This window comes from Triticum urartu, chromosome 2A (assembly GCF_056163025.1).
Source record: "Triticum urartu cultivar PI428250 chromosome 2A, HENAU_Tu73, whole genome shotgun sequence".
NCBI lineage: Eukaryota > Viridiplantae > Streptophyta > Magnoliopsida > Poales > Poaceae > Triticum > Triticum urartu.
In genome coordinates this window covers 550,466,401-550,492,653 of record NC_141874.1, presented here as the reverse complement: position 1 = coordinate 550,492,653, position 26,253 = coordinate 550,466,401, and the positions used below count along the sequence as shown (strand labels likewise).

Here is a 26,253-nt window from a genome sequence, read left to right as displayed (position 1 = left end):
CTCACCGAGCAACCTGAAAATCTGATACCACTTGATAGAGGCTAAGGTGTCCCGATGTTTCGATGAGATGGTGGCTATCGTTTTCTGTGAGAGTCGACCTTGACGATCCGACTACGAACGTGCGAGACGTCGCGCCTTAGCAATCGCTAAACCAACTTCCGAGGGTTATTGACCACGCCGGAGCACGATCAACCTGACCACGAGGGTCTGTTTCCTGCGAACAAACGAAGAACAAGCAAGAAACTGAGATTGCAATCGGGATATTGCGAATATAAGATGAAAGCTTTATTGATCAAGGTGGGGTTCTGTGACGTCTTGGTCTGGTCGTTGGACACAAACGAAGTACGCGAAGTTGCAGCTATGGCGAACTTTTAATCTAAACAAAACCCAAAGTCTAAACGATGCCCTAAGGGCTGTATATATGGAGGAAGAGGGGGGAATTTCGTGGCCCTTGAGGGTGGGGTCCGAAACCAACCCTAACTCTTGTTTCCCCACACATACGGACTCTAAAAATAGCCTATACTTAAGTATTTCGAAATTACATGGGCCTGGCCCATTAATAAGGTGACGCAGCACCTAAAATAGCCTATGGACGAATATTATGAAGTGTCATCTTGTATATTTCGTCCAAGGCTTCATGCACTCCTTATGGCGGCTTCAAAGTCCTGAAATCATCACTTGTAACTTCGTTCTTGATCCCCTTGCGCATGCCATCAACTCCATGCGTGTTCTTGCTCCAATGTTCATCCTTCTCCAAGCTAGGCCCTTCATTTGTAAGCAAAATAAGTGTATCCAATTTAGGCAGCATCATAATCTCATGAACATTAGAATCATTAACAAGAAACGAAAGTACCTGGTAATTTAATTGGCGTGCGCGAGCTCTAGTAATTGGTCCAGTATATGTAACAGTAGGGGCTGTGGGTGTAACAATGGTATTGATGTCCTCATCACCTTGTGTTGTCAAGAGATGGTTTGGTGCCGATGGTCACTGTTGTATGCTGTCAAATCATTGTTTTTATCGCTTTCGGGGTTTTTATTTTCTTTTTCTTTTGCCTAGGCATAACTTTGGTCTTGTTGACTTTGCTATTTGCCGACGTGATTTTTCATATGCGTGTGTTAGTGTTGGCTGTGTGCATCCTAATTATACAGAGGCCGGGTGTGTACTCATTATAATTGTATCCCTCGATGCTATATTTTGAGTCAATAAAAAACACTCTTTATCGGAAAAAAGCGGCGCGTGCAGAAAACGGTCCACACTGTCTCGCAGAGCGATATAGGCCCGTGTGTGGGTGGTTTGTGTGGGCTAGGGCGGTCAGACGCGTGCTTGAGAGCGGTCCAGACTGCCTCGCAGACCGATATAAACCCGTGTTGAATGATTTTCGTGGTCTAGACGGATGTGGGTGGTTTACGAGTTCGCCTTGGAGATGCCATAAGAAGATGAAATCAAGATTCCCTTTGCAACCCCCTTCGTTGCACTAGAGCATACTTCATTGCACTAGAGCATACACATTCCGTCCTAAAATAAGTGTCTCAAGTTTAGTATAACTTTGTCCTAAAATAAGTGTCTCAAGTTTAGTATAACTTTATACTAAACTTAATACAAAGTTGAGACACTTATTTTGACACGAAGGGAGTATTTCAGAAACAAAATTATATATCATTGATGTGCAGTGGCATTCGTATGTAAAAGTTTTACGTACTTTTTACGCACGCAGCACCCTAAAGATCACGGGGTGGTTGCAATCTAAAAATCAACTAGTCCCTAAAGTTTGCGTAGGAATAGCATTACCGACCATTGCTTGAGCTGATCGAGGACCGCTGATCAGTTGAACGTGAGCCATTGTATTGTATCCATGTATTTTGTCTTTTCATGCTGTTAACTAACCGATCGACTCGGTCTACGCCGGTATGTCCGCAGCTGCGACTTCGAAGAAGAGTGCAACGTGGCCAATCATTGTCTAATGCCAGTGTGATCGGAGGACTCGACCGAGAGCATGTGACGAGGACGCGCTTACATGCATGGCTACTTGCTCAGTTGGTGGGCACTTGTTTACTCACTCGGAGCTCAACTGCTGCAGTGCTGCTGCTGCTACGAATCTGCGTTGGATCGCTCCTACGCCCACGCCCAGTGCTTGCTTGTACAGTATATAAGGACAGGGGCTGCATCCATCCCCTTCACAAAATCATCACAAGCCACTTCCTGCCTCTAGACACCCACGCCAACTGCGGAAGATCGACCAGTGGCCTCGCTTGAACGGCAACATTTTCCGAGTTTCTATTTCTCATTGATAGGGAGCATCTGCCAAACCGGCAGCACGCAAAATGAAGGTGAGGAACTTATTCAGTTTCTGCTCCCATTCTCATGTTGATTTGTTTCGCACCTAGCTTAATTTTGAGCAAGCAATACATTACTCTGAAGCTTTTACGACTGATCCATCGTTTTTCTCCTCCTTATTGCAGCAAAAGATTGTCATCCAGTTGAGCCTGTCGTGCGACAAACGACGGTCCAAAGCACTGACGATGGCCGCCAGAGCTGCCGGGGTGACGTCGATGGAGATTACCGGCGGCTCCAGGGACCAGCTGGAGGTCGTCGGCGATGGCGTCGACCCGGTGTGCCTCGTCAGCTGCCTCCGCAAGAAGCTCGGCCACGCCCAAATCATCAAGGTGGAGGAAGTGAAGAAGCCGGAGGAGAAAAAGGAAGAGAAGAAGGATGAGCCGAAGCCGGCCGTGCCCGTGTACCCGCCGCCGTGCTACTACCCGCCCAGCTACTACCACCACCAGTACCAGCAGCCGCACATGGTCGTTTGCGAGGAAGAGCCCAGCAACTGCCGGGCCATGTAACTGGCGGAGAACGATTTTGACATACTTTAGTTTTGTCAGCAACTATACTTGCATACATACATGTATTTTATAAATTGATTGGAGGAAGAAATAAAAAGGCAAAAGAAGTATATTTATGACTTCGCTTAGCTAATTTTCAGGTAGAAATCTTCAATATTCAAGACAAACGCCATGGTCATATGAATCTCCGATTCTCAGTCGCTTGCTTCTCGGTGAAGTTGGTAAGCTACATGTGGTTTTGGACCGGGCGCATGTGCCGATTTAAATTTGGGAGTACCTATAACTCATTTAGATGAGATATAATTTGGTCTCATTCACCTGAAAAACAAGAACAGATACAACCCACATCAGCACACACACATCTTATAGCATCACATCCAATGGCTATAAAAAGTGAATGAGACCAAATTATGTCTCATCTAGATGAGTTCTAGCAAAACTGTTTAAATTTTGTATGATGAGGGCGTGGAGTCAAACAGAGCCGCACGATTTAAACCTTTTGTACGTCACCTGCAAGAAAATATCGGACATCACACCATGATTTGCTCGGCCTCACGGTGTGACGCATGTCATCTGATTATATATACTCCCTTCGTTCCTAAATATAAGTCTTTCTACAGATTTCACTATGGACTACATACGGATACGGATGTATATAGACGCAGTTTGGAGTGTAGATTCACTTATTTTGCTCCGTATATAATCTTTTATTGTTTTTTATTGAAATATTTATTCAGATGTTAAAAAAATAGTCTTTTATTAAATATTTATAAAGATCTATATTCAGAAACAGAGTGAGTACGAATGTATATGGGTAGATCCGTATATTCACGGTCCGTAAACCCGGAAATGGAAACAAACAGTCAAAACAACTATCTTCTTTTTTTCAAATGGTCAAAACATCTAGCTGAATAGGATTCATATATAGCCTTGTGGTCTGTACGCTCAAATTAAATCCATTAAACGTCGCGTGAAGGGTGGCCAACCAGTTATGCCAGGTGGCGCAAGCTGGTTGGCCGTGGTAAGAAATCTTTTGAATTTGTTAAAATGAAGGTGAGGATTATTTTTTAAATGTATTTTTTTATTTTTAGATGGAGGTGAGGACCTCCTGTATTTTTTAAATGGAGGGTTATGCAAAGTGGCGCTTGATGGTAGGCTGCGGTGGTAAGTTTTTTTATTTTTTATTTTTTACTTTCCTTTTAGATGAAGGTCAGGATTTTTGTTTCTGAGATGTTTTTTAGACCAAGGCGAGGACTCTATTTATTTTTTTAAATGAAAATATGTGCACATCTTCCTCAAGCGGCGCCACAGGGTGACGCTCCAATCACTAGTATCTAAATAAACATAGCACCATGGAATTGGTTATGCGAATAAACATCTGGATAAGAGCATGATCTTATGCTTGTCAAGCATAGAACCAAAAGGAAGCACATTGCCTGTCTAGAGCAATGGATTACCTCCTCTCCCTAGTAAGTTCTCAGTTTCATATTCATTATGTTAGAGAAAACTGGAGTTGGTTAGGCTCAGAGGCAACCTCTTTTTTTTTTGCTTTTCTTTGCATAATTAATTTTATTAATGAAAATTTACTGTAGAACAATTTCAGGGTAAAAGAAAAACATCCAGATAAGAGCAGGACCATGTGCAGCGATGTCATCACACACTTGGATGTCATAGGAAAAGAGACTTGCTGGAGCCTCAAAATTCCGCAGCGATTTCATAGGAGTTTAGTCTGAGTGGCCCTCTTTCTGTCTTTTTTCTCCTTTTTGGATTGAGTGTGGCCCTCTTCCTGCCAATGTTCTTACAATTGCCTAGTTTTCTTCGTCTCGCACTAGTGGGGTCTACGACAAAGCTGAACGGAGTCACCAAACTGCTGACCACTGACCTGAGATTCAGAACAATAACAAGAATATAAGACTGTTGGTACCAGATTGTCCCTACCTCCACAATTCCCATTTACAAAGAAAAAGATAAGCCACCTACTGCAGAGAACGAGCACGGCGACCTGACTAGTTTATCAGGATTCAGGGATCGTTCTAATGAATAGACAGTTAGAATCTCCGCACTGGTGTTTAAACTTCGAACTCCTGATTTTAAACACCAGTTTTCAAATCAATACTAGAACCCTGTTTGTTCCCTTCAGGGTCCAGAGTCTGAAACTATATGCGTGAGAGATGTAGGACAGACAGTTTGTCATTTCTGTCATTTGTGCACATTCTATTTTCTTACGGAAAAGCTAACCAGCGAACGTCAGATCTTCTTATCAATGGCTAGTCACAAGATAGGTCAAGGCTTCAACGCAAATGATACATGCGTATATAAAATTCACCCTTTGTCGAAAAAAGTGATACATGCGTATATATTTAAGCTCTAAGATTTTTGCCTTTTGGCACTTCAGCGCTGGCCAAATCTCCATCGTATCTATAGAGAGATTCATCAAGAGTTCTACAAAGTTTTAAAATTAGCAGAGAAGGAATTCAGACACAAGTGGTAACGTCATATGAAGATAAAAATGGTAACCTTTCTAGAGGAGGGACATGCATGCACCAGGTTGCTATCTTCATACTTTGCTGATTCGGAAAGTATCCTAGCTAGGCTTAAGTGTATGGACTTTTGAGAGAAAACATCACAAGAACAATCTACTGAATGAATAAACTAACAAATGGGTTTATGTATGTCTAAAGAACAAATCGATTACGTGCTAGGTCCGGACACACATGCATAGCAACCCTCCTTGTGTTTCTGTCTTTTTTTTCGAAAAGGGGGACTCCCCGGCCTCTGCATCAGAACGATGCATACGACCATCTTAATAAAACGAACTTGTGTTTCTGTCTTTGCTTTGCACAAAAATTCTAAGTGGAGAAGTCATCTATTGGATATGTGTTTCGTATTGTTTGACAAGCACGTTTGATTCCTGCATATATATACACCCTATATGCAAAAAAAAGTAAGTACAAGGAAATTCAAAAAGTCTGAAACTTATTTTAAATAGACTTGACCTTTTGTTGTATTTGTATAATTAAAAAGTTTGAGCAAGGAGAACATTTCATGGTATTGTTGGTGGGAAAAATAAAATCAACAATATATAGAAGTTACTCCCTCCGTCCCATAATACACTAGTGTAAATAAACGCTCTTATATTATGGGACGGGTGGAGTCACACCTTTTGTCCTTGAGATTTTATTTTATTTTTTACCTGAAGTCGTCGGGAATTTTTTCCATCACGAAACATTTTATGCGAGCGTGTCAAGTTTTTTTTTAATGTTTTGGACTTCGAGATCCGGAAGGTGTTGTGCACCAATGCAATGTTGGCAAAACATTGGCAACTCTCTAGACATTCCCTGCAAAAAGAAACATAGCGTGAGACAATTCACGAGCAACACAATGCAATGTTGCATTGGCTAAAACATGCCACACATCAAAAAGCCAATCAATTAACACATGCATACACATATAATGCATTTCATCAATTCATAGGTACAGACATAATGCATTTCATCACAATTATATACACACTAGAACAAATCTATATGGAAAATATTGGTAGAGAAGGTCTTACCGTTTGAATTGAGACGGGCACGAGAGGGGGGGGGGGGGGGGACCGGCCATGAGGAGGGCGTGAGAGGGCGGCCGGATATGAAGCCAGAGGGAGAGAGTGGTCGGACACGATGAGTTAGGTCGTCGGGCGGACGGTTGTGGGGTGGAGGTGCAGTGGCCACGGCGGGGGCACGACGGCGAGGGACGACGGCGAAGTGTCCATGGGTGGCTCGATATGGGGGAGGAGGCTCAAAATGAGTTCTTCTTTTCCCCAAAAAACGCTAAGTGTTGGTTAATTGTTAGCGGTGGCGCTAATGACATGGCCAATGCGAGCAGGCATTTTGAGCGACGACATGTATATTACGTATAATTAGAATGATACAAATTCTTGTGGTGGTTCAAAGTATATAAATATGATACAGTTAATTAATTCAAAGTACACAATTTAGGAGGCGCACACAAATCAAGTACGACATCGTTGGACAATCCTCTGGCCGTGCTATCACTCGTTCTCAAGAAGGGACGTCCTTTCGTAGGCAACATAGTTCTGCTCCTTCTGGTGGTGTAATCTTCGTCATCCTCATAGTTTTTCACTAATGTGTGCACTCTGTTGAAGTCGTCTCGGCGGTTTTGTATATCCGCATTTAAATCATGTTTCAACCGTGAGTGGCCTACTCCTTCGAGCCTACCTGCATGCTTCTTCAAGGACAAACCAAGAGATTGATCATCATCTATATAATTCTTGTAGAAGGATATACACTCCTTGGTCAGATAGGCATGCACGATGCATCCCTCCAGACGAGACTAGTGACGAACGTACCCCTTCATGGTTCCGTTCATCTTCAATCGGAAACATGGTATGCAAGAATGTCGGTCCAAGGTCTTTAACCTCAGGAACAGTATGAACTAGCAGATGCACCATAACATTAAAGAATGAAGGTGAAAATTATATCTCAAGCTCACATAGTATTAAAACGATCTCCTCTTGTACTCGTGTGAGATGTCGCACACTGGTCGACTTTTGAGACATAATGTCAAAAAAGTGGCAGAAGTCAAGAAGTGTGTTGTGGACGTGATGTTCCATTATCCCTCTAAGAGCTACAGGAAGTAATTGTGTCATGATCACATGACAGTCATGGGACTTCATTTTGCTAAACCTTTGCCTTATTGAGTCAAGATATCTACATATGAGGCCCAAGTAACCGGAAGGAACTGTGATGCCGTCAAGGTAGTTAAAAACTTGAGAAAGCTCGTCCTCGTCAAGTGTGAAGCAATTGGGGCAATAACCATCTTTGTTTTTTGACACAATTTTGCCCTTGTCTGGCTCGTTGGCTTTGGCTTTTTTTGCCATTGATTGTCTCCTTGTTTTTAAGGGATGTGGGTTAAAGCTCTTCCCTAATACCAATATCTTTCAAGTCTCGTCTCGCCCTCAGACCATCTTTACTCTTTTCTGGCATGTCAAACAGTATGCCAAGCAAACTCTCGCACACATTTTGTATGATATGCATCATATCAATAGAATGTGGCATACTAAGTAGTTCCCAATACTTCAAGCCCCAGAAAACATACTTCCTTTTTCATACTTTTAGCATCATTTTCTCCTCTGCCTTCTTTCTCTTCTTTCCTAGCTTCGGGCAATCTTTCGAATTCGTTAAACATCTCATGGATTTCTGGTCCAGACCTCTTATGTGGTGGCCCTCGGGTCTCAAAGGGGCACGAGAGGGGGGGGGGGGACCGATCGTATGTAGGTTGGAGGCGCCGTTAATGAAGTGTGGTGGAAAATTTAATGCAAATATGTGATTGAGTGGGTGGAGGAGAGAGCTAGCTTAGGGTGTGGGTGTGTGGAGGCTAACAAGCTTAATTAATCCATGACCTAGCTAGATCTAACTACCTAATTAAGAATCATGAGAAAGAATTTGGTCTTTTCTTAAGAAGAGAAGGTAGAAAGATAATGAGAAAGAGGAAGAGGAAGAAGGAGGAAAATATATAGATGAATGGACAAGGCGGTCATACGTAAATCGTGCTGCGATGTAATTAGTGGTGTACCTAAACCAGCGAACGCCATTAATAATATGAATATCCCTGGCACGGCGCTAATTGTGACGGTGTTATGCGAGCCCCAAAGTGGACCTGCAAAATATATTGTTGTCGTCTAGTAACCGGCTATGCCATAGCTATATGAATTAGTGTTGGCGTAGCATTCTTTTCCTACGCCACCACTAAGTTAGGCCCAATCAGAATGTTGGGACCCATATACAAGTAGATGATGTATGAATTATGCCGAACCAACATTATTTGAAAAAAATAGTGTTGGCTTTGATGGAAATGGCATGCCACCAATGAAAATTGTGGCTAGCTAATTTTCCACTAGTCCCATGAGAGCCTGGAATATATTTTATGACTGGCTAGGGATGCAATTGGACATACCTTCGTGGGGTGACCTACTGTCAAACGATGGTGGTCTGTTAGCGAGGGTCGACCTGGTTACTCTAGAAAGGCGACCAAGTAGTTGCAAATGCTCATTTGTTGGGAGATTTGGAATGAGCAAAACACCCAGGGTTTCTACAACAAGGCCTTGCCCACGACAGTGGCGGGGACGATTAAGGAGGAGGCCAATACTTAGGTTCTAGCGGGGGCTAGATTCTTGGGCAACTTAATTCCAGTTGAGTGATCCCGTTTGTTCGGGTCTGTGTGGCCCTGTAAAATTGGAACCTTGTCTTACTTATTGATGAATCTAAGCTTTTGCTGTTGCTTCAAAAACAAAGTCGTTGTATCTGTCCTGTAATCGAAACGATCGTCAGTTAGTCCAACCCTGATTCAGCTGAACGAGGACCGCTGATTAGTTGAGTAGCAGTGTACTTCGCCTTTTCATGCTGTTAAGTAACCGATCGACTCGGTCTGTTAGTTATGTCCGATGCCGCGTCTTCAGAGGAGCGTCTCTAAAGTCGCCAATCATTGTCCGCTGATCGGAGGACTCGACCGAGAGCATGTGACGAGGACGCGTTTACATGCATGGCTACTTGCTCAGTTGGTGGGCACTTGTTTACTCACTCGAAACTCAGTTGGTGTGCTGCTGCTGCTACGAATCTGCGTTGGATCGGTCCTGATACTGATAACTCTGCTTCTCTGCTCCCACACCCACGCCCACTGCTTGCGTGTGTGTATATAAGGAGAGGGGCTATAGCTTTCCCCTCACAGACAAAATCATCGCAAGCCACTAAGCACCAAGACAAGCCCTGGTTGCATTACGTGCATCTGCTGAAGATCGATCAGTAGCTACCCAAACCAAATTCGATTCTAGCCTCGTTTTGTATTTCCAATTGATTGGCATCTACCAAACCAGCAGCACGCGAAATGAAGGTGAGGAACCTATTCAGTTTCTGCTCCCATTCTCGTGTTGCTTTCTTTAGCTTAATTTTGAGCAAGCAATACATTACTCTGAAGCTGAAGCATACGACTGATCCATGAATTTTCTCCTCGTTGTTGGTGCAGCAAAAGATCGTCATCCAGTTAGGCATGTCCTGCGACAAAAGCCGGTCCAAAGCCCTCACAATGGCCGCCAGAGCAGCCGGGGTGACGTCGATGGAGATTACCGGCGACGCGAGGGACCAGCTGGAGGTGGTCGGCGACGGCGTCGACTCGGTGTGCCTCGTCAGCTGCCTCCGCAAGAAGCTCGGCCACGCCCAAATCATCAAGGTGGAGGAAGTGAAGAAGCCGGAGGAGAAAAAGGAGGAGCCGAAGCCGGCCGTGCCCGTGCCCGTGCCCGTGAACCCGCCGCAGTACTACTTCCCGCCGGCCGGCTACTACCACCACCATTACCCGACGCACATGGTGGTCTGCGAGGAACAGCCTAGCAACTGCCCGACCATGTAACTGCCGGAGAACGATTTTGACATACTTTAGTTTTGTCGGCAACTATACTTGCATACATGTACTACTTATAATAACAGTTTATAATAAATTGATTGGAGGAAGAAATAAAAAGGAGAAAGAAATATATTTACGGCTTTGCTTGGCGAGTATCCAGGTAGAAATCATCAAGATTCAAGACAAATGCCATGGTCATATGAATCTCTGATTCTCAGACGCTTGCTTCTCCGTGAAGTTCGTAAGCTACATGTGGTTTTGTATGATGAGGGCGAGGAGTCAAACAGAACAGCACGATTCAAATCTTGTACGTCACCTGCAAGGAAAGGTCATACGTCACACCAATGATGCGCTCGGCCCCACATTGTGACGCATGTCATCTAATCATATGAATGTATACGGTTGGATCCGTATATTCACGGTCCGTAAACCCCCAAATGGTCAAAACATCCATTTTTTTCGAATTGTCAAAACATCTGTATCTGAAATTCTGAATAGGATTCATATATAGCCACAAGGTCCGTGCGCTCAAACATCTTAATAAACATAGCTCTATGGAATATGGTCATGCAAATAAACATCCGGATAAGAGCAGGACAGGACCATTGAATTTTCCGAAGAAAAATCAATAACACGGATGCTCTCCGCAGCAATGTTATCATATCACTCACTTGGATGTCATAGGAGAAGAGACCCGTTTCAACAAAAAAAAGAGGAGAAGAGACGTCCTGGAGCCTCAAGATTCCGCAGCGATTTCATAGGACTTTAATTTTAGTATTTGAATGGCCCTTTTCCTGTCTTTTTTCTCCTTTTTTATTGAGAGTGGCCCTCTTCCTGCTGCCAACATTCTTACAGTGGCCTGGTTTTCTTCGTCTTACAGTGGGGTCTACGACAAAGATGAACGGAGTAACCAAACTGCTGACCAGAGGTTCAAAAGAATAATAAGAATATAAGACTGTTGGTGCCAGATTGCCCCTACCTCCACAATTCCCATTTACAAAGAAAAAGATAAGCCACCTACTGCAGAGAACGCGCACGGCAACCAGACTGAATGAATAGACTGTTAGAATCTCCTGGACCCTGTGGCACCGGTATTTTGGTCTTGCATGTGTATGTCTGCTCTGCAGAGTAAACTTCAAACTCCTGATTTTAAACACCAGTTTTCAAATCAATACTAGAACCATGTTTACTCTCTTGGACCATGTGGCACAGTTTGTCGTTTCCATCATTTGTGCACGTTCTATTTTCTTACGGAAAAGCTAACCAGCGAACGCCAGATTTTCTTGTCTGGCTAGTCACAAGATGGGCCAAGCCTTCAACGCAAGCTCTAAGATTTTTGCCTTTTGGCACTTCAGTGCTGGCCAAATCTCCATCGTATCTATCGAGAGATTCATCAAGAGTTGTACGCAGTTTTTTAATTAGCAGGCCAGGGAAGGAATTCACGCGCAAGCGGTAACGTCATATGGAGATAAGAATGGTAACCTTTCTAGAGGAGGGACATGCATGCACCACGTTGCTATCTTCATACTTTGACGAGGAATTGGGGGCTCGTGGGTTGTTGTTCACCCGGAAAACGATCATAGTTACGTGCTACACAGTTGGTCTAGGTTCACATTACGGTAGAAAGTAGAAACAGAACTGCATTCTGGTCTTCGGACAAATTAACCGTAACCTATAGTCTTTAGTGACCTAGTAGTCTGCATGTCGTATAGTATCTGTGCAAAGATGTAAGAGTGTCGAAGTTGTCAATCATGCAACTAACTCCCCGACCTACAGGAGAAGCGAGCACGCGTTCATGAAAATGACACGGCTGAATTCAATGGCCCGTAGGAAGGCCAAATTACTGGAGACGATGACGTTTTCTATTGATTGATAAGAACGTGCTGCTGTCTGGAACAGAATTGTGTCTCTGTACTATCAGTATTTGCTGCTTATGACCGCTAGGTCATCAGATCTGCACCCGGAGTCCAAGAAAGGCCTGTTGTTAAAGCATCTACAATCGGACCTCTCAAACCTGCCTCATACGTATGGACGGGTCGCCCGACCACTGTTCGGTCATGATTTTTTGACCCAGGCGGGCTTCTTAAACGATCCTCAAACGTGCGGGTTGACCGGCACCACCATATCCAGCTCGAATATAGGATGGATATGGGGGCACTCGGGCACAACCGCCACGTCCGACCCGACAGCCCGACCCCACCCCAAATTCCACCAAATCCATCAAACCAATCCTCCTCCTCCTCCTGCCGCCCTCCAATCATTCTCGCGCCCGGACCCTCGCCATCCTCCACCCTTGCTCCCAATCCTCACCTTCGGTCCCTATCCACCGCCGGAGATGTCGTCCAGCCCGACCCACACCGTGCAACGTAGACGCAGTCCGCCTCGTCCGTCGACGGCGTGAATTCGTCGGCTGCAACTTGCAAGGCGCAGAACATCGCCCGCAAGTTGTGGCGACGCCGACAGCAAGAGAGAGGCGGCGGCGGCGCAGGGAGGTTCAGACGTGGTGGAGCAGTTGTCTCCTCCGCCGCGTAAAAGGAAATGATGGAGTGGGACCGGAAGAGGGCGGAGAAGAAGCTGGAAATTGAGAGGGAGAATATTGAGTTGGAGAAGCAACAAGCGGTGATCAAATGGGAGCTCAAGAAGGCCAAGACATTTTGCGACACAGAGCTTGAAAAGGAGAGGTTGCAACTCCCACGGGACGGGGAAGATGCGAGAATTATGTTGGCGGACGAGACCCTCTTGGATGAGCATGCGAAGAAGTGGCTTGCAGACAAGAAGAAGGAGATCAACGACCGTAGGGACTATGAGGCGGCGAGGGTGGCTGCTGCCCGGATGCAGGCGGAGGAGGCGTCCTGGATGCAGGCGGAGCAGGCAGCCCGACTGCAGGCGGAGGAGGCTGCCCGGATGCAGGTAGAGCAGGACGAGCAGGACGCTTTCCGCCTGGAGCAGGACGCCTTCCACTCGGAGCAGGCGCCCAGCCAGTGATCCGAGGCCATCCATCACGCTCAAACATTGATTTCATTTTGCCATGTTCGGTTTATTGAACTATGATTTGCTTTGCTTTGTTTCGAACTTTGGCATTCAGACAGTTTGTACCATATGATCGACGTGCATGGATTGTATGGATTTGAGGGTCAGAATTTGTGGTATGTGGATGTGCAACGCCACATTTGAGTGGTGCCCGGTCAGTGCTCATGGACGCGCCCGGGCACGTCTGCAGGCGTTTGAGGGGCCGGATTTTCCAAGTCCGACTGTAGATGCTCTTATCTATCCAGTGAGGAGACGATTGCTTAGACGCTTAAATCGTTGAAAAGAGAATGGTGGTATACAACCATATAAAAATAGATTAATGAATAGACACGGTCAACCCACACATGAAAAGTGTTAGAGTTTTTTCAAGAAAAAATGTTAGTATATATTAGTATATTGTTGTATTTGGTAGAATATGATTTGTAATTTATCTTCGTGTTGAAACTTGGCATCACGAAGGCTTTTAAATCGGTCTCATTGTTGTTTTCTGCTTCAGATGTTGCACCATGGTTTTCTTGGGGGGGGGGGAGGTGGATTCATCGCTTGACGTTGTTCCTCTCCTCCTCATGCAGTCCTTGTCAGTGGGTGCGCGGGATAGAACTTTTGGCATGTAGGGGATCTCCTGTACCCACTCTATTCATCATCAGCATGCATCTTGACAATGCTATTCCACAAGGCGGAATTGGCGAACCTCTTCCTCCACTTGCATCAATGGGGATATCAACATAGGCTATCTCTATACGCCAACAACGTTATGCTTTTGATCAATCCTACCTTGCATGAGGTGGAGGCAGCATAGGGATTGCTCCAATGCTTCAGAGATGCTTCTGGGATTGTTTGCAACTTTGCCAAAATCTTTATCTCGCTCATAGATGTAATGCTGATGAGATGCATGTTGTAGTTGGTAGAGTCGACCACCCAATTCATCCATTCCTTATAACCTACCCGCGGCTGCCGCTATTGCTGAAGGCCCTCACGAAGGTGGAGCTCCATCCGCTTATGGATAGAATTGCCACCCATCTGCGGACGTGGAAAGCTTCGCTACTTAGGTGAGCTAGACGGTTATCCTTGTCAGCTCCAAGCTGTCTGACATGCCCATTTTTCACATGATGGCCTTAGACCTTCATCTATGGTTCTTCAAGAGCATCAACAAATTTAAGGTGGGTATTCTTCTGGCATAGTCTCGAGGACGCACATAGTGGATGTTTTATCGTGACATGGAACATTGTGTGCACGAATTCTCTCAAGGCTCGAGTGAAGTGACAAGCACATATTACCGGAAGCTATCTCGTCCGGCCAGCTCAGCATGCTTTAGAGCTCCTTGATTGGTAAGAGGTAGTTATAGCAAGAGGAAACTCTCAATTGCCTTGCCCACTAACTGAAGAAGCTCCCTACAGTGTCCAAATCGAGGGATCAATCGCCTAAGTTGTATGATGGCCTTGGGTGATCAATCTTGGGCTGTTAAATTAAGCTCTTCACATCAGGTGGTTATGGGTGGAGAAGAGGGTGCGTGACAAACCATGTAGGGCTTGTGTCTTACTCTTTGGCTAGAAGGGGTTGAGCTTGCGCATGCGGACATGTGATGCCAACTTCGAGATGGTAAGCTCATGAACTTCTGATTCGATCGGTGGAATAATGGTAGGAGCGTCGAGAAAATCGCACCTAACCTCATGAACTTCGTGCACCTGGTTGCGCGACGCCTATTGGTGGCTGACGCTGTAAGTGCATCTAGTGCCACCCCTAATTGGTTTTGGAATATTGACGACAAACCTAGTTGAGGGACTAATGTGTTTGTGAGAATTGCAGGATAACACAGGTAGAAGTCCCTCATTGATTCGGTTTTCCTACCAGAGATGACCCCTAAAAATGTATGAAGACATTGATGTCAAAGGTGGTATATGAAGATATTCACATTGAAGACTATGACAAGAGAATACATCGCATGAAGCCTATGGAGGTCGAAGACTTAGGTCTTTCATAGTTCTTTTTCTTCTTTGTTGAGTCATAGGAACCACCGTACTGTTAAGTGGGGTCCAAGAGAACCAGTCAGAATGATTGAAGTGATGCTTAACCAAAACCTATGTCTTCGAGTGAAGACTATGAGAGCGAATCTTGTCCAGAGTCAGACAAGTCAGCTTTGCTTGTAGCCCAAGTAAAGTTGCCGTGTGTGTTTGAAATCTGACCGTTGGAACACGTGTCAGTTCCTTAGTGACCCAGGGTCATTTCGGACAAATCAGGCCGGGTTGCCCAGTGGCTATAAATAGCCCACCCCCTACAACCATAAATGGTTGGCTGCTCAGAGTTAGAGTACGGCTTTTGTCGTTTGAGAGCAACCCACCTCGAAGCCTTTGAGAGAGAATTCCTTGCGAGGATAAAGCCCTAACCACCTAGAGCCAAAGAGTGTTAAGGCATCACATAAGTCTTCTTGTCTGTGTGATCTGAAGACTTATTACACTTGAGGACTGTGAATCCTTCAGCCGGTTAGGCGTCGCGTTCTGAGCATCCAAGAGACATTGTGGATCGCCGATGAACGAAGTCTGTGAAGGTTTGGGAGTCTACCTTGAAGACTTACCAGAGTGATTGGGCGAGGTCTATGTGACCTTAGCTCAAGGGGAATACGGTGAGGACTGGGTGTCCTAAGCTGCGTGTTCAAGACTGGGTGTCCGGGACTGTGTGTCCTCAGATTTAAATACCTAGCCGCCCTAACCAGACGTACAGTTGTCACAACAACTGGAACTGGTCCAACAAATCATTGTCTTCAACGAGTCACTGGTTTCATCCTTCCCTTCCCTTCACTTACTGTTGGTCCTTGTGAAGTCATTGTATGATTGCACTATCTTTTGTCTTCACTGACTGACTGCGTGTTTCGTTTGGCTTCATAATATCTTCCTACCTGATCCTTACTACCTAGTTGCTATTGGTCATTGTACTTTCACTTCGTTGAATACTTGACTATGGTTTGCCTAGTGTAGTCTACCTTCCGCTGCATGGTAATAGGTTTATTTCTATCGTTTGTCTTCGAAACACTCACGTTTTGAAGTCTTTCATAAAATCGCCTATTCAACCCCCCTCTAGTCGATATAACGCACTTTCAATTGGTATCAGAGCAAGGTACTCCCTTGTTCTGTGTGATTCGGTTTAACCACCTGGAGTTTTAGCTATGTCGACTGCAGGGATAATTAAAGTCTCCGCTGCGTGCCCCGTCTTCGATGGAACTGAATATCCCTACTGGAAGAATAAGATGCGCATGCATCTTGAAGCCATTGACGTCGACCTATGGTATGTCGTCAAGAACGGCGTTCCCAAGGCTGGAGAAGGTGTCACTGCTGCTGATGTCAAGAAGTTCATTCAACTGGACTTTACTGCCAAGAATATCATCTGTGGTCATCTGACCAAAGGACAGTATGGCCGTGTGAGTGCTTTGGAAACATCTAAACTAGTCTGGGACTGGCTCTCCAAGGTCAACGAAGGCGTCTCAACCCAGAGAGATCAGAGAATCAGTGTCCTTCGCAACATCTTCAACCGCTTCAAGAGAAATGACAATGAGAATGTCCAGCTCACGTTTGATCGACTCACTGACATCACAAATGAGCTTCAAGCCCTTGGTGCTACTGAGATCACCAAGCATGAAGTCGTCAAGACACTACCGAGATCACTTGACAGTTCGTTTGACACCCTAGCACTGATGATTCAAGAACGTCCTGATTTCAAGACACTCGATCCGTCTGACATACTTGAGAGGCTCAACACACATGAGTTCCAGCTTTCTGAGAAAATAGATATCTACGGTCCAAACTATGGGCGAACTCGTGCCTTGAAGGCAAAAGCTGTCTCCTCATCTGAAGAAGAATCTGACAGCAGTTCTGATGATCCTGAAGACATTGAAAAGGAACTTGCTATGCTTGTGAAGAAATTCCAAAAATTCACCAAGAAGAAAGGCTTCAGAAAGTCTTCACGATCAAGCTCAAGGAATGATGAAGCTTCTGCTCATGACTACAAGAAAAGATCATGCCACAAGTGCAAGAAACCTGGCCACTACATCTCTGAGTGTCCGCATGGGACAATGAGAACAAGAAGAAGAAGAAGAAGAAGAAGAAGAGCAAGGAGTATGACTCCGACGACAAGAAGAAGAAGAAATACTCAAAGTCTTCTTCCAAGTCTTCCTCCAAGTCTTCATCACACAAGAAGAGCTCATCTGGCAAGGCACGTGCGTTTGTTGGCAAGGAAATGGATTCAGAGGAGGAATCCGCTTCTGAGGAGGCGGAGGTGGAGTCTGAGGAGGAGTCCGATTCTGGCGTTGCGAGTCTGGCTACAGCATACGTTGCCAAGTCCATCTTCAACACTGAAGACAATGACTCCATCACCGACACCGATGCAAATGACAAGGACTACTCCGCTCCTACCTACTGCTTCATGGCACGCGGTGCCAAGGTAAACACACGCACTACTCACTATCAAACATCTAGTGACGATGACTCTGACTGTGGTTCCAAACCCAGCTACAAAACACTCGCTAAAATTGCAACTGAACAACAAAAAACCATGGAACACATTCAAAAATTGTTAGACAAAAGCGATGATCTGTGAGACGCTGAAATGACTCGATCTCAGTCCTTAATTGAAGACATAAAAAATCTTCACGTTAAGTATGAGGAACTTGAAAGTCGTCATGAAACGCTCTCAACAGTTCATGAAAGGCTTTCCTATGATTATCTTCAAAGGAAGCAAGATCTTGAGAAATTGAGAGCGGCTCATGAAGATCTTCAGAAAGAAAACGAGTCGCTTCGCGCCAAACAGATCAGTTCAGCTCAAGAAGGATTTGAACCACCATGTCTTAAATGCATTGAGCGTGATAATGCTACTTCTGTTGCTGAATGTTCTACTGCTGCTACTGTTGCAATATCTTGAACTGTTGATGTGGGAACTAACCCCTCTGCTGAGGATACCACTGCTATTGCTGATGAGAATGCTAGGTTGAAGACATTGCTTGAAACAGGGATGTAGAAAAGTCTTAAAGGGCATCAGACACTATGTGATGTCCTCAAAAGGCAGATCCTGAACTGAAACCCGAGGAAAGAGGGTGTTGGGTTCGTAAGGAAAATGAATGCTGATGGCTCTTACTGGAAACCTGAGCAGTACCCCAAAACCACATGGGTTGGTGCAAAGGAACCTTCAGCAGATCCATCCGCTCTATCTGGCTTCACTTGTGCTAACCCCATTGTCATTGATGAATCCTTTGATGCAAACTATAAACTGTTTAAGAATCAAAATGGTGAAGGGTTTGCCAGGTACATTGGTACTAACTGCAGGAATGGACCGCCTATGAAGAAGATTTGGGTGCCGAAAAAGTGTTTGGAGAATCTTCCTGTGAATGTCATCATGACACCACAGGTGAAGAAGACAAACCCCAGACCACAGGCTTCATACGGTCCAAAGGCTTCATACAGACAGAGGACTCACCTGAGTCGCACTAACACAAATGTTTTGCAGGGAAACCATACTCAGGCCTATAAATGTGAGCGCGGTTCATCAAACCGCCATGTTCATAAGACCAAAAACTATTCTGCTTATTCTTATGAGTACTATTGTCCGGCTGCAAGACTTTTTGCTAGGGCTCTAAAGCCAAAGTGCTCAGACGCTGCACTTAGATTTATTGCTTCTAAGCCACCCTTGAAGATGTGGGTGGCTAAGAAAGCTTAACTCTCTTTTGCAGGGAAGGGTCTCCAGCAGAAAACCAAAATCGTCTGACGCTATTGCTGGGGACCTTAAACATCTTGTAGGGCGCAAGATCAAATGTCCGAATGGTCTTATTATGTACTTCGTTCCTGAATCGCTTGCTACTCTTCCTATCAGTCCTAATCTGGATCTAAACTTTCATAACCCACTGGTTCCTCAAATGTTTTTGCTTCACAATTCTCTTCGTGAAGCCTATCCCCCTAACTGCACTGTAGGGTACGACACCAGCGTCTTCAGAATGGATTATTGATAGTGGGTGTACCAATCACATGACTGGCAAAAGAAGCCTTCTTATGGACTCAACCTTACGTCCATCCGACAAGAGTCACATCACATTTGCTGACACTGGTAAAAGTAAGGTATTGAGTCTAGGTAGAGTTGCAATCTCAAAGGATCAACACATGGATAAAGTCATGCTTGTTGAATCCCTTGGCTTCAACTTAATGTCTGTCTCAATGCTTTGCGATTTGAACATGATCGTAATGTTTGGAAAATATCGCTGCCTTGTTCTAATGGAATCTGACAAGTCTCTAGTGTTTGAAGGGTATTAGAAAGATGATTTGTACGTGGTAGATTTCTCAGCAGGACCACAGCTTGCCGTATGTCTTCTAGCAAAAGCTTCAGAATGCTGGCTCTAGCATCGGAGGCTAGGGCATGCTGGCATGAGGAACCTCCACACCCTTGCAAAGAAGAAGCATGTCATAGGCATCGAGGGCGTCAAGTTCAAGAAAGATCACTTATGCGGTGCCTGTGAAGCAGGAAAGATGACGAGGGCCAAACATCCCTTGAAGACAATCATGACAACAACTCGACCCTTCGGACTGCTCCACATGGATCTTTTCGGTCCCACCCATTACTCAACTCTTACTACTACTGCTTGTCTCTATGTCTTTGTCATTATTGATGATTATTCTAGATATACTTGGGTGCACATAATCCTCTACAAGACTGAGGTGCAGGATGTCTTCAGACGCTTCGCCAATCGAGCAATGAACAACTATGGTGCCAAGATAAAGCACATCAGAAGTGACAATGGCACTGAATTCAAGAACACTGGCCTTGATACATATCTTGATACTTTGGGCATCACACATGAATTCTCAGCTCCGTACACGCCACAGCAGAATGGTGTCGTCGAACGCAAGAACAGAACACTCATTGAGATGGCCCGAACGATGCTTGATGAATACAAGACTCCAAGAAAATTCTGGCCTGAAGCTATTGACACTGCATGCCATACAATCAATCGTGTTTATCTTCACAAGCTTCTGAACAAGACATCTTATGAGCTCCTTACTGGCAAGAAGCCAAATGTCAGTTACTTCAGAGTATTTGGCGCCAGGTGCTGGATCAAGGATCCACATCACACTTCAAAATTTGCACCAAAAGCACATGAGGGTTTTATGCTTGGATATGGAAAGGATTCACACTCCTACAGAGTCTTCAATCTCTTTCATTATAAAGTGGTTGAAACAGTGGATGTCCGGTTCGATGAGACTAACGGTTCACAAAGAGAGCACCTGCCAAATGTGCTAGATGAAGTTCCATTCAGTGAATCAATCAAACTAATGGGAACTGGAGAAATCATACCCTCTGAAGCTCAACCTGAAGAGGAACTTATCATCTCCGCACCTGATCAACCTGAAGACAATGCTCAGCCCGAAGACAATTCCTCTAACAAGGACAATGATCAACAAGAGCAAAATATTCGCCTTGTACATCCTCGTGTTGCCAATGAAGTACAGATTGAGAGAATAATTGATAGCATCAATGCATCCGGTCCGCTCACTCGTTCAAGGGCAACACAGCTAGCAAATTTCTGTGGGCACTTCGCATTCGTCTCAATAACAGAACCCAAAAAAGTTGAAGAAGCCTTCATGGAACCTAAATGGATTCAAGCTATGCAAGAAGAGCTTCAACGGTTTGAGCTGAATAATGTATGGGAACTGGTTAAGCGTCCTGATCCTCGGAAGCACAATATAATAGGCACCAAATGGATATACCGCAACAAGCAAGATGAGCATGGTCAAGTTGTCAGAAACAAAGCTCGTCTCGTTGCTCAAGGATATACTCAAGTGGAAGGAGTTGACTTCGATGAAACATTTGCTCCTGTGGCTCGACTTGAAGCCATACGCATACTGCTGGCCTATGCAAATCATTATAACATACTTCTATATCAAATGGATGTGAAGAGCGCTTTTCTCAATGGCAAGATTGAAGAAGAAGTGTATGTTGCACAACCGCCTGGCTTTGAAGATCCAAAACATACTGACATGGTATACAAGCTCAACAAGGCACTGTATGGCCTCAAACAAGCCCCTCGGGCTTGGTATGATACACTCAAATACTTCCTGAAGAGCAAAGGCTTCATACCTGGTTCCCTCGACCCCACTCTCTTCACGAAGACATATGATGGTGAACTGTTTGTGTGCCAAATATATGTGGATGACATTATCTTCACTACACCAATCAAAAGTACAGTGAAGAGTTTGGATACATGATGCAAGAGCAATATCAGATGTCCATGATGGGAGAGCTGAAGTTCTTCCTCGGTCTTCAAATACGACAGCAACGCAACGGCATCTTCATATCTCAAGAGAAGTATCTCAAAGATTGCCTGAAGAAGTTCGGTATGCAAGACTGCAAAGGCTTCACGACGCAAATGCCAGCCAAACATCATCATCTGGGTCCCGACGACAATGGTAAAGAGTTCGATCAAAAGGTATACCGCTCCATGATTGGTTCTTTACTTTATCTATGTGCATCTAGGCCAGGTACTATGCTTAGTGTTTACATGTGTGCTCGATTCCAAGCGGCACCAAAGGAGTCGCATCACTTAGCTGTGAAGCGAATTCTTCGATATTTGGCTCACACCCCAACTCTAGGATTATGATATCCAAAGGGCTCAGAGTTTGATCTGGTTGGATTCTCGGATGCTGATTATGCTGGTGACAAGGTGGATCGCAAGTCTACATCAGGCACATGTCATTTTCTGGGATGATCACTTCTTCTGTGGATGAAGCAAACACTCAAGGACTATGGCATTCATCTGAAGCAAGTGCCACTCTACTGCGACAACGAAAGCACCATCAAGATTGCCAACAACCCAGTTCAGCACTCGAAAACAAAGCACATTGAAATTCGTCATCACTTTCTCAGAGATCATGTTGTGAAGGAAGACATTGATATCATACACGTCAACACTGAAGAGCAATTGGCAGATATCTTCACCAAGCCCTTGGATGAGAAGAGATTTTGCAAGTTACGGTGTGAACTAAATATCTTGGAATCCTCAAATGTCCTGTGATCAGGCACACATTCTAACACTTATGCATATTGATGACTTAGATGTGCAACACACAAAGTAAAGTATATCTTCAATCAATGAAGACATACATTCTAAGTGTGAATACATTAATGTGGAATTTGACTTCGGAGCGCCATGAAAATTGTGCACCGTGTCTGGGTCTAATACTTCCTATACGGTGGGTAACGCCATCACCAAAGGTTCTGTTTGAAGTGTTTCACTCATGACATTACATTTGCTATGTCTTCACATTTGGTTTGACTTCAATCTCAACATGTCTTCATGATTATCTTCACTATGTTGATTATATATATACTAGTGTTCTGTCCTCTACAACATTCACTTATAGCTATGTCTTCGTATTGAATCTTTTGAACTAAGTGAATGTGATCGGATCCTAACCTTTCTATGCTTTCTATCTCAAACTCTATCTTTCCAAATCATATGCATTCTATTGAAACTGTCGAATGTCTTCTCTGCGTCCTTGTCAGCAGAAGATACAGAGACAAACATTAAGTCCGTTTTCAATGCTCATTCCTTCACCTGAAACCCGGAGAAGTGGGAACGACCACCCGACAATCCAGGCGTGCGTGGGACGTGGAACAACCTCCGACATGCTGCATGATGGCCACGTGTTTCTCAGATGTGAATCGTCAGGGGCACCTGTGTAATAACACTGAGCCGCCCCTGTCCCTATAAATACACGCCTCACCGCAGTCATTATCTCTTCTTCCACTCTCGCACGAACCCTAGCGCCACCGCTAGCCCTCGACGACGCTGGCGACGAAGTGCTTCGCTGCCGCAACCTCTCCGACGCCGTCTTCACGCCGACCGCGGACATCGTCTTCTCCGCCGTCGCCGTAGGTGTCCTCCGTCGCCAAGTTAGGGCACGGACGATCGAACTGCTCGGCCTCCTCTTCCACTCCGTCTACCAGTTCCTTGTGTGGTAAATAAAACTTCCTTTGTACGGCCCCTTTGATCCTACAGATTCGTCACTTTCTACCACAAGTAGTTTATGTTCACACATGTTGGATCCACTTCATACTGCATCTCATATTATGCCTAGTATGTTCACTTATGCTTCACAAAGTAGTTAGATTCCTCACTTGTACTGGTCTCTAGATTCGTACAAATCTGGAACCAACTCCTTATTTATGAGTGAATGTCTTCGCACGATGAGGTCAATGTCTTCTAAACTGATTTATCTTCAAAATCTTCTAAGAATGCATATGACCTCTTCCCCTTCCCTCGCACCTTAATGTTGTCATATGTACATGTTCGTGGGAGAATCCCTTGGTTCTCATAGTCTGCATTCATTTGCAGAATTCTTACAGCATCATATAAATTCTCCCGAAGCCAGTTCCTGTTTATCCAGCAAGCGAAAGCCTCTGAAGCCTTTGAACGTGTTGAAGCCATTCAGGTTAAAGTTCATGGCTATAGAGAAATCTGCAAGGAAGGGAGGCAGATAGCGTCGTGGGGAAAGATCAAGAGATTTGCCTGATGACCTCTCAGAGCTTTACAAGACAGATCCTGAAGAGGATTACAATCAGCGCAAGACCCGAATCCAATGGATTCGAAGATATTGGGCAGAACAATGGTTCAAATACCGGTTTGTGACCCAAGAATATGCTGAGAAAAATGCCATCAAGCAACCGTGGGGAGACATCCTATACAAAAATCTTCAATCCAGGTCTAGAGAAAAAGCCATTGAACAAGGCTTCTATCCCTGCATGGTCCGTGGGCCACAGCCTGCAGATGCACACCCATCATCACTACTATGGTGTCGTGACAACAATCTGTTCAAGCGCAACTTCCAGTTTGCCAAGAACTCAACGAAGCAGAACAAGAAGTCTTTGGGATTAGACTTCAACCCTGGTCCCTCTGCTCCCAGTGCCGATGGAACTCGCGAAGCTGAACCCAATCTTCTTGGGCCCTTCTACAACTTGGAAGGTCTCATCACTCATATCGTGGTTCAAGGGACAGCCGTGAATGAGCCTGCTGATGACGCTGAATCAGATGAAGTGCCTGCAGCGCCGAAGCCAAAGAAATTGAAACAGCCAAAAGCTTCAAAGCCTGCCTCTGCACCAAAAATCTCACGGGCGAAGCCACTGGCCACTGCACCTCCTGAAGACAGTGTGCAGTCTGAAGACTTGTCACGCATCTCCAAGCCCCAGAAGGTCAAGATGCCTCTGCCACACACCGACCAAGAACTGACAGCTGCTGCTATTCTGCGCAACGATGCCATTGATCTGTCCAGTGATGAAGATCTTGCAGATGACGCTCTTGAGCAACTGATCAAGAGCAAAGAAGAAGCAGAAATCTTCAACAATTTCCTCTCTTTGACGTGGCAATCATCCATGACTTCATTGATGAGTGGTTTGAAACGCCCAACCTCAGCTTTGAAGACCTGCAACTTCCCATTGGTCTTAGTGTCGCCTTCCATGGAACCATTGCTTTAGAGCTAGCTCTAGCTCAGCGCATCGTCGAACTGAAGCAGAAGATTGACTTTGAGAAAGCTCAGTTCAAGAAGCATATGGCCAAGCTCAGCGTGCAAGAGGTTAAGAACTTCAAGATCATGCTGCACGAGCTTAGAGAAGCCTTTATCAAGAAGCGTGAAGAAGCTCAAGGTTCTCGTGAGCGCATGAAGAGCCTGGCTGACAATTGTGTGCAAGCCTACAATGAGGCTGAGAAGCGCAAGGCCCTTGGGCGTCCTGGCATCGACCCCAGGATGGCTGCAAAGAAGAAGAAGAAGCCCGCTATGGCCGAACCCGCCGCACCAAGGCAGGAAGCAGATCCCATTGTCTTCCCAACTAGCATGACTGGCTCGAAGCCAAAGGCCAGGTCAACCGCTTCAGAAATGAAGAAGACGAGGACTGCTGAGGCTGAAGCTAGAAAAAGGAAACATCCTGGAGCCTCTGCTAGTGCTCCCTCCAAGAAGAAGCGGAAGACCAAGAAGGAACGGGCTGCTCCCACAGAGCCCTTAATTGTTGAACCCATCTCCATGGTTCGCCCTGACGCTGAACATCAAGAGCGTCAACTGATTGTCCATGAGCCTGCTTTCACAGAGGCTCATGAAGCTGAAGACTTTCCAGCAGCTGATCCCACCGCTGCTGAAGACATTGGTCACCATGACCATGTTGAAGATGATGCAGTTCTTCCTCAGCTCGAGCACCAACAGGTATCATCGCCTGTGCTAACGCACAGCGAACTCATCAGCATTGGTCGTCCTCTGACGCCAATTGCTCAGGATGCATCATGGGCTGATCGCCCACAAGCATAAGAGGAAGATGACTTTGAGGCCCAGCCAACTCCAACTCCACAGGCGTCGCCAGCGTTACGCAGGCTTCGCAAAGGACCAAGGCCTGCAGTCTCTGAGTCTGAAGCTAAAGCTGCTGAAGACATTCCGGCTGCATCAGCCGATGAAGAAGAAACCCCAAGCGCTGCTACACCCCCGTCTCACCAAGAAGCTGTTCTCGAGGAGAACGTGACTGTGACCGACCCTCCAGCTCATCAAGTGGAGGTTGAGAATCGTGAGGCTGCCACCAATAACACCAATGAAGCCATTGACGCTGTCATGGCTGAAGCCAATGTGGAGCCTACACCAACAAAAGCACCAGAAGTCAGCGAAGCCAATGATACTACTGCTTCTGTTCCTGCGCCTGCTGCTGGTCCTCAGTTTGACTATCATGTTGAGCACAGGCCTTAGGTACAGAAGCCAATCCCAAGATTGCCTAGGTTTCCAGGTCCTGCATCAGCACCTGGATCCTTCAATGTCAATGGCTTCAAAGCAGACAACACCTTCTTCAATAGCTCCAAGAACCCCTACTCAAGGAAAAGAATATCTTCTGATCGGTTCTGGAGCTATCCGCAGCGAAGCTATTACTCCTGCATTCTGTACAATCAAGGTCGCATCTTCCCACATAAGCGTCTTGACATCG

At 45.3% G+C, this 26,253-nt stretch overlaps 2 protein-coding genes across 3 annotated transcripts in view; both read left to right on the top strand.

Annotated features, from left to right (window-relative positions):
* Positions 1-10,398, top strand: part of LOC125533619 (heavy metal-associated isoprenylated plant protein 47) — a 35,071-nt gene extending 24,673 nt beyond the window's left edge. Inside the window, exons 1-2 of one of the 2 annotated variants that reach the window (XM_048697000.2) lie at positions 9,508-9,735; positions 9,868-10,397. In XM_048697000.2, coding sequence (XP_048552957.1) covers positions 9,730-9,735; positions 9,868-10,248 — 387 coding nt within the window. In that variant the 5' untranslated portion in view covers positions 9,508-9,729 and the 3' untranslated portion in view covers positions 10,249-10,397. Of the gene's footprint in view, positions 1-9,507; positions 9,736-9,867 lie in introns of those variants that run through there. The other variant, XM_087544345.1, reaches the window with a different exon arrangement.
* On the top strand, positions 2,171-2,960 carry LOC125533620 (heavy metal-associated isoprenylated plant protein 47). Its single transcript, XM_048697001.2, has 2 exons — positions 2,171-2,328; positions 2,461-2,960. The coding sequence occupies exons 1-2, from the start codon at positions 2,323-2,325 to the stop codon at positions 2,839-2,841; spliced, it is 387 nt and encodes a 128-aa protein (XP_048552958.1). The 5' UTR covers positions 2,171-2,322; the 3' UTR covers positions 2,842-2,960.
* Positions 10,399-26,253: the final 15,855 nt, after the last annotated feature.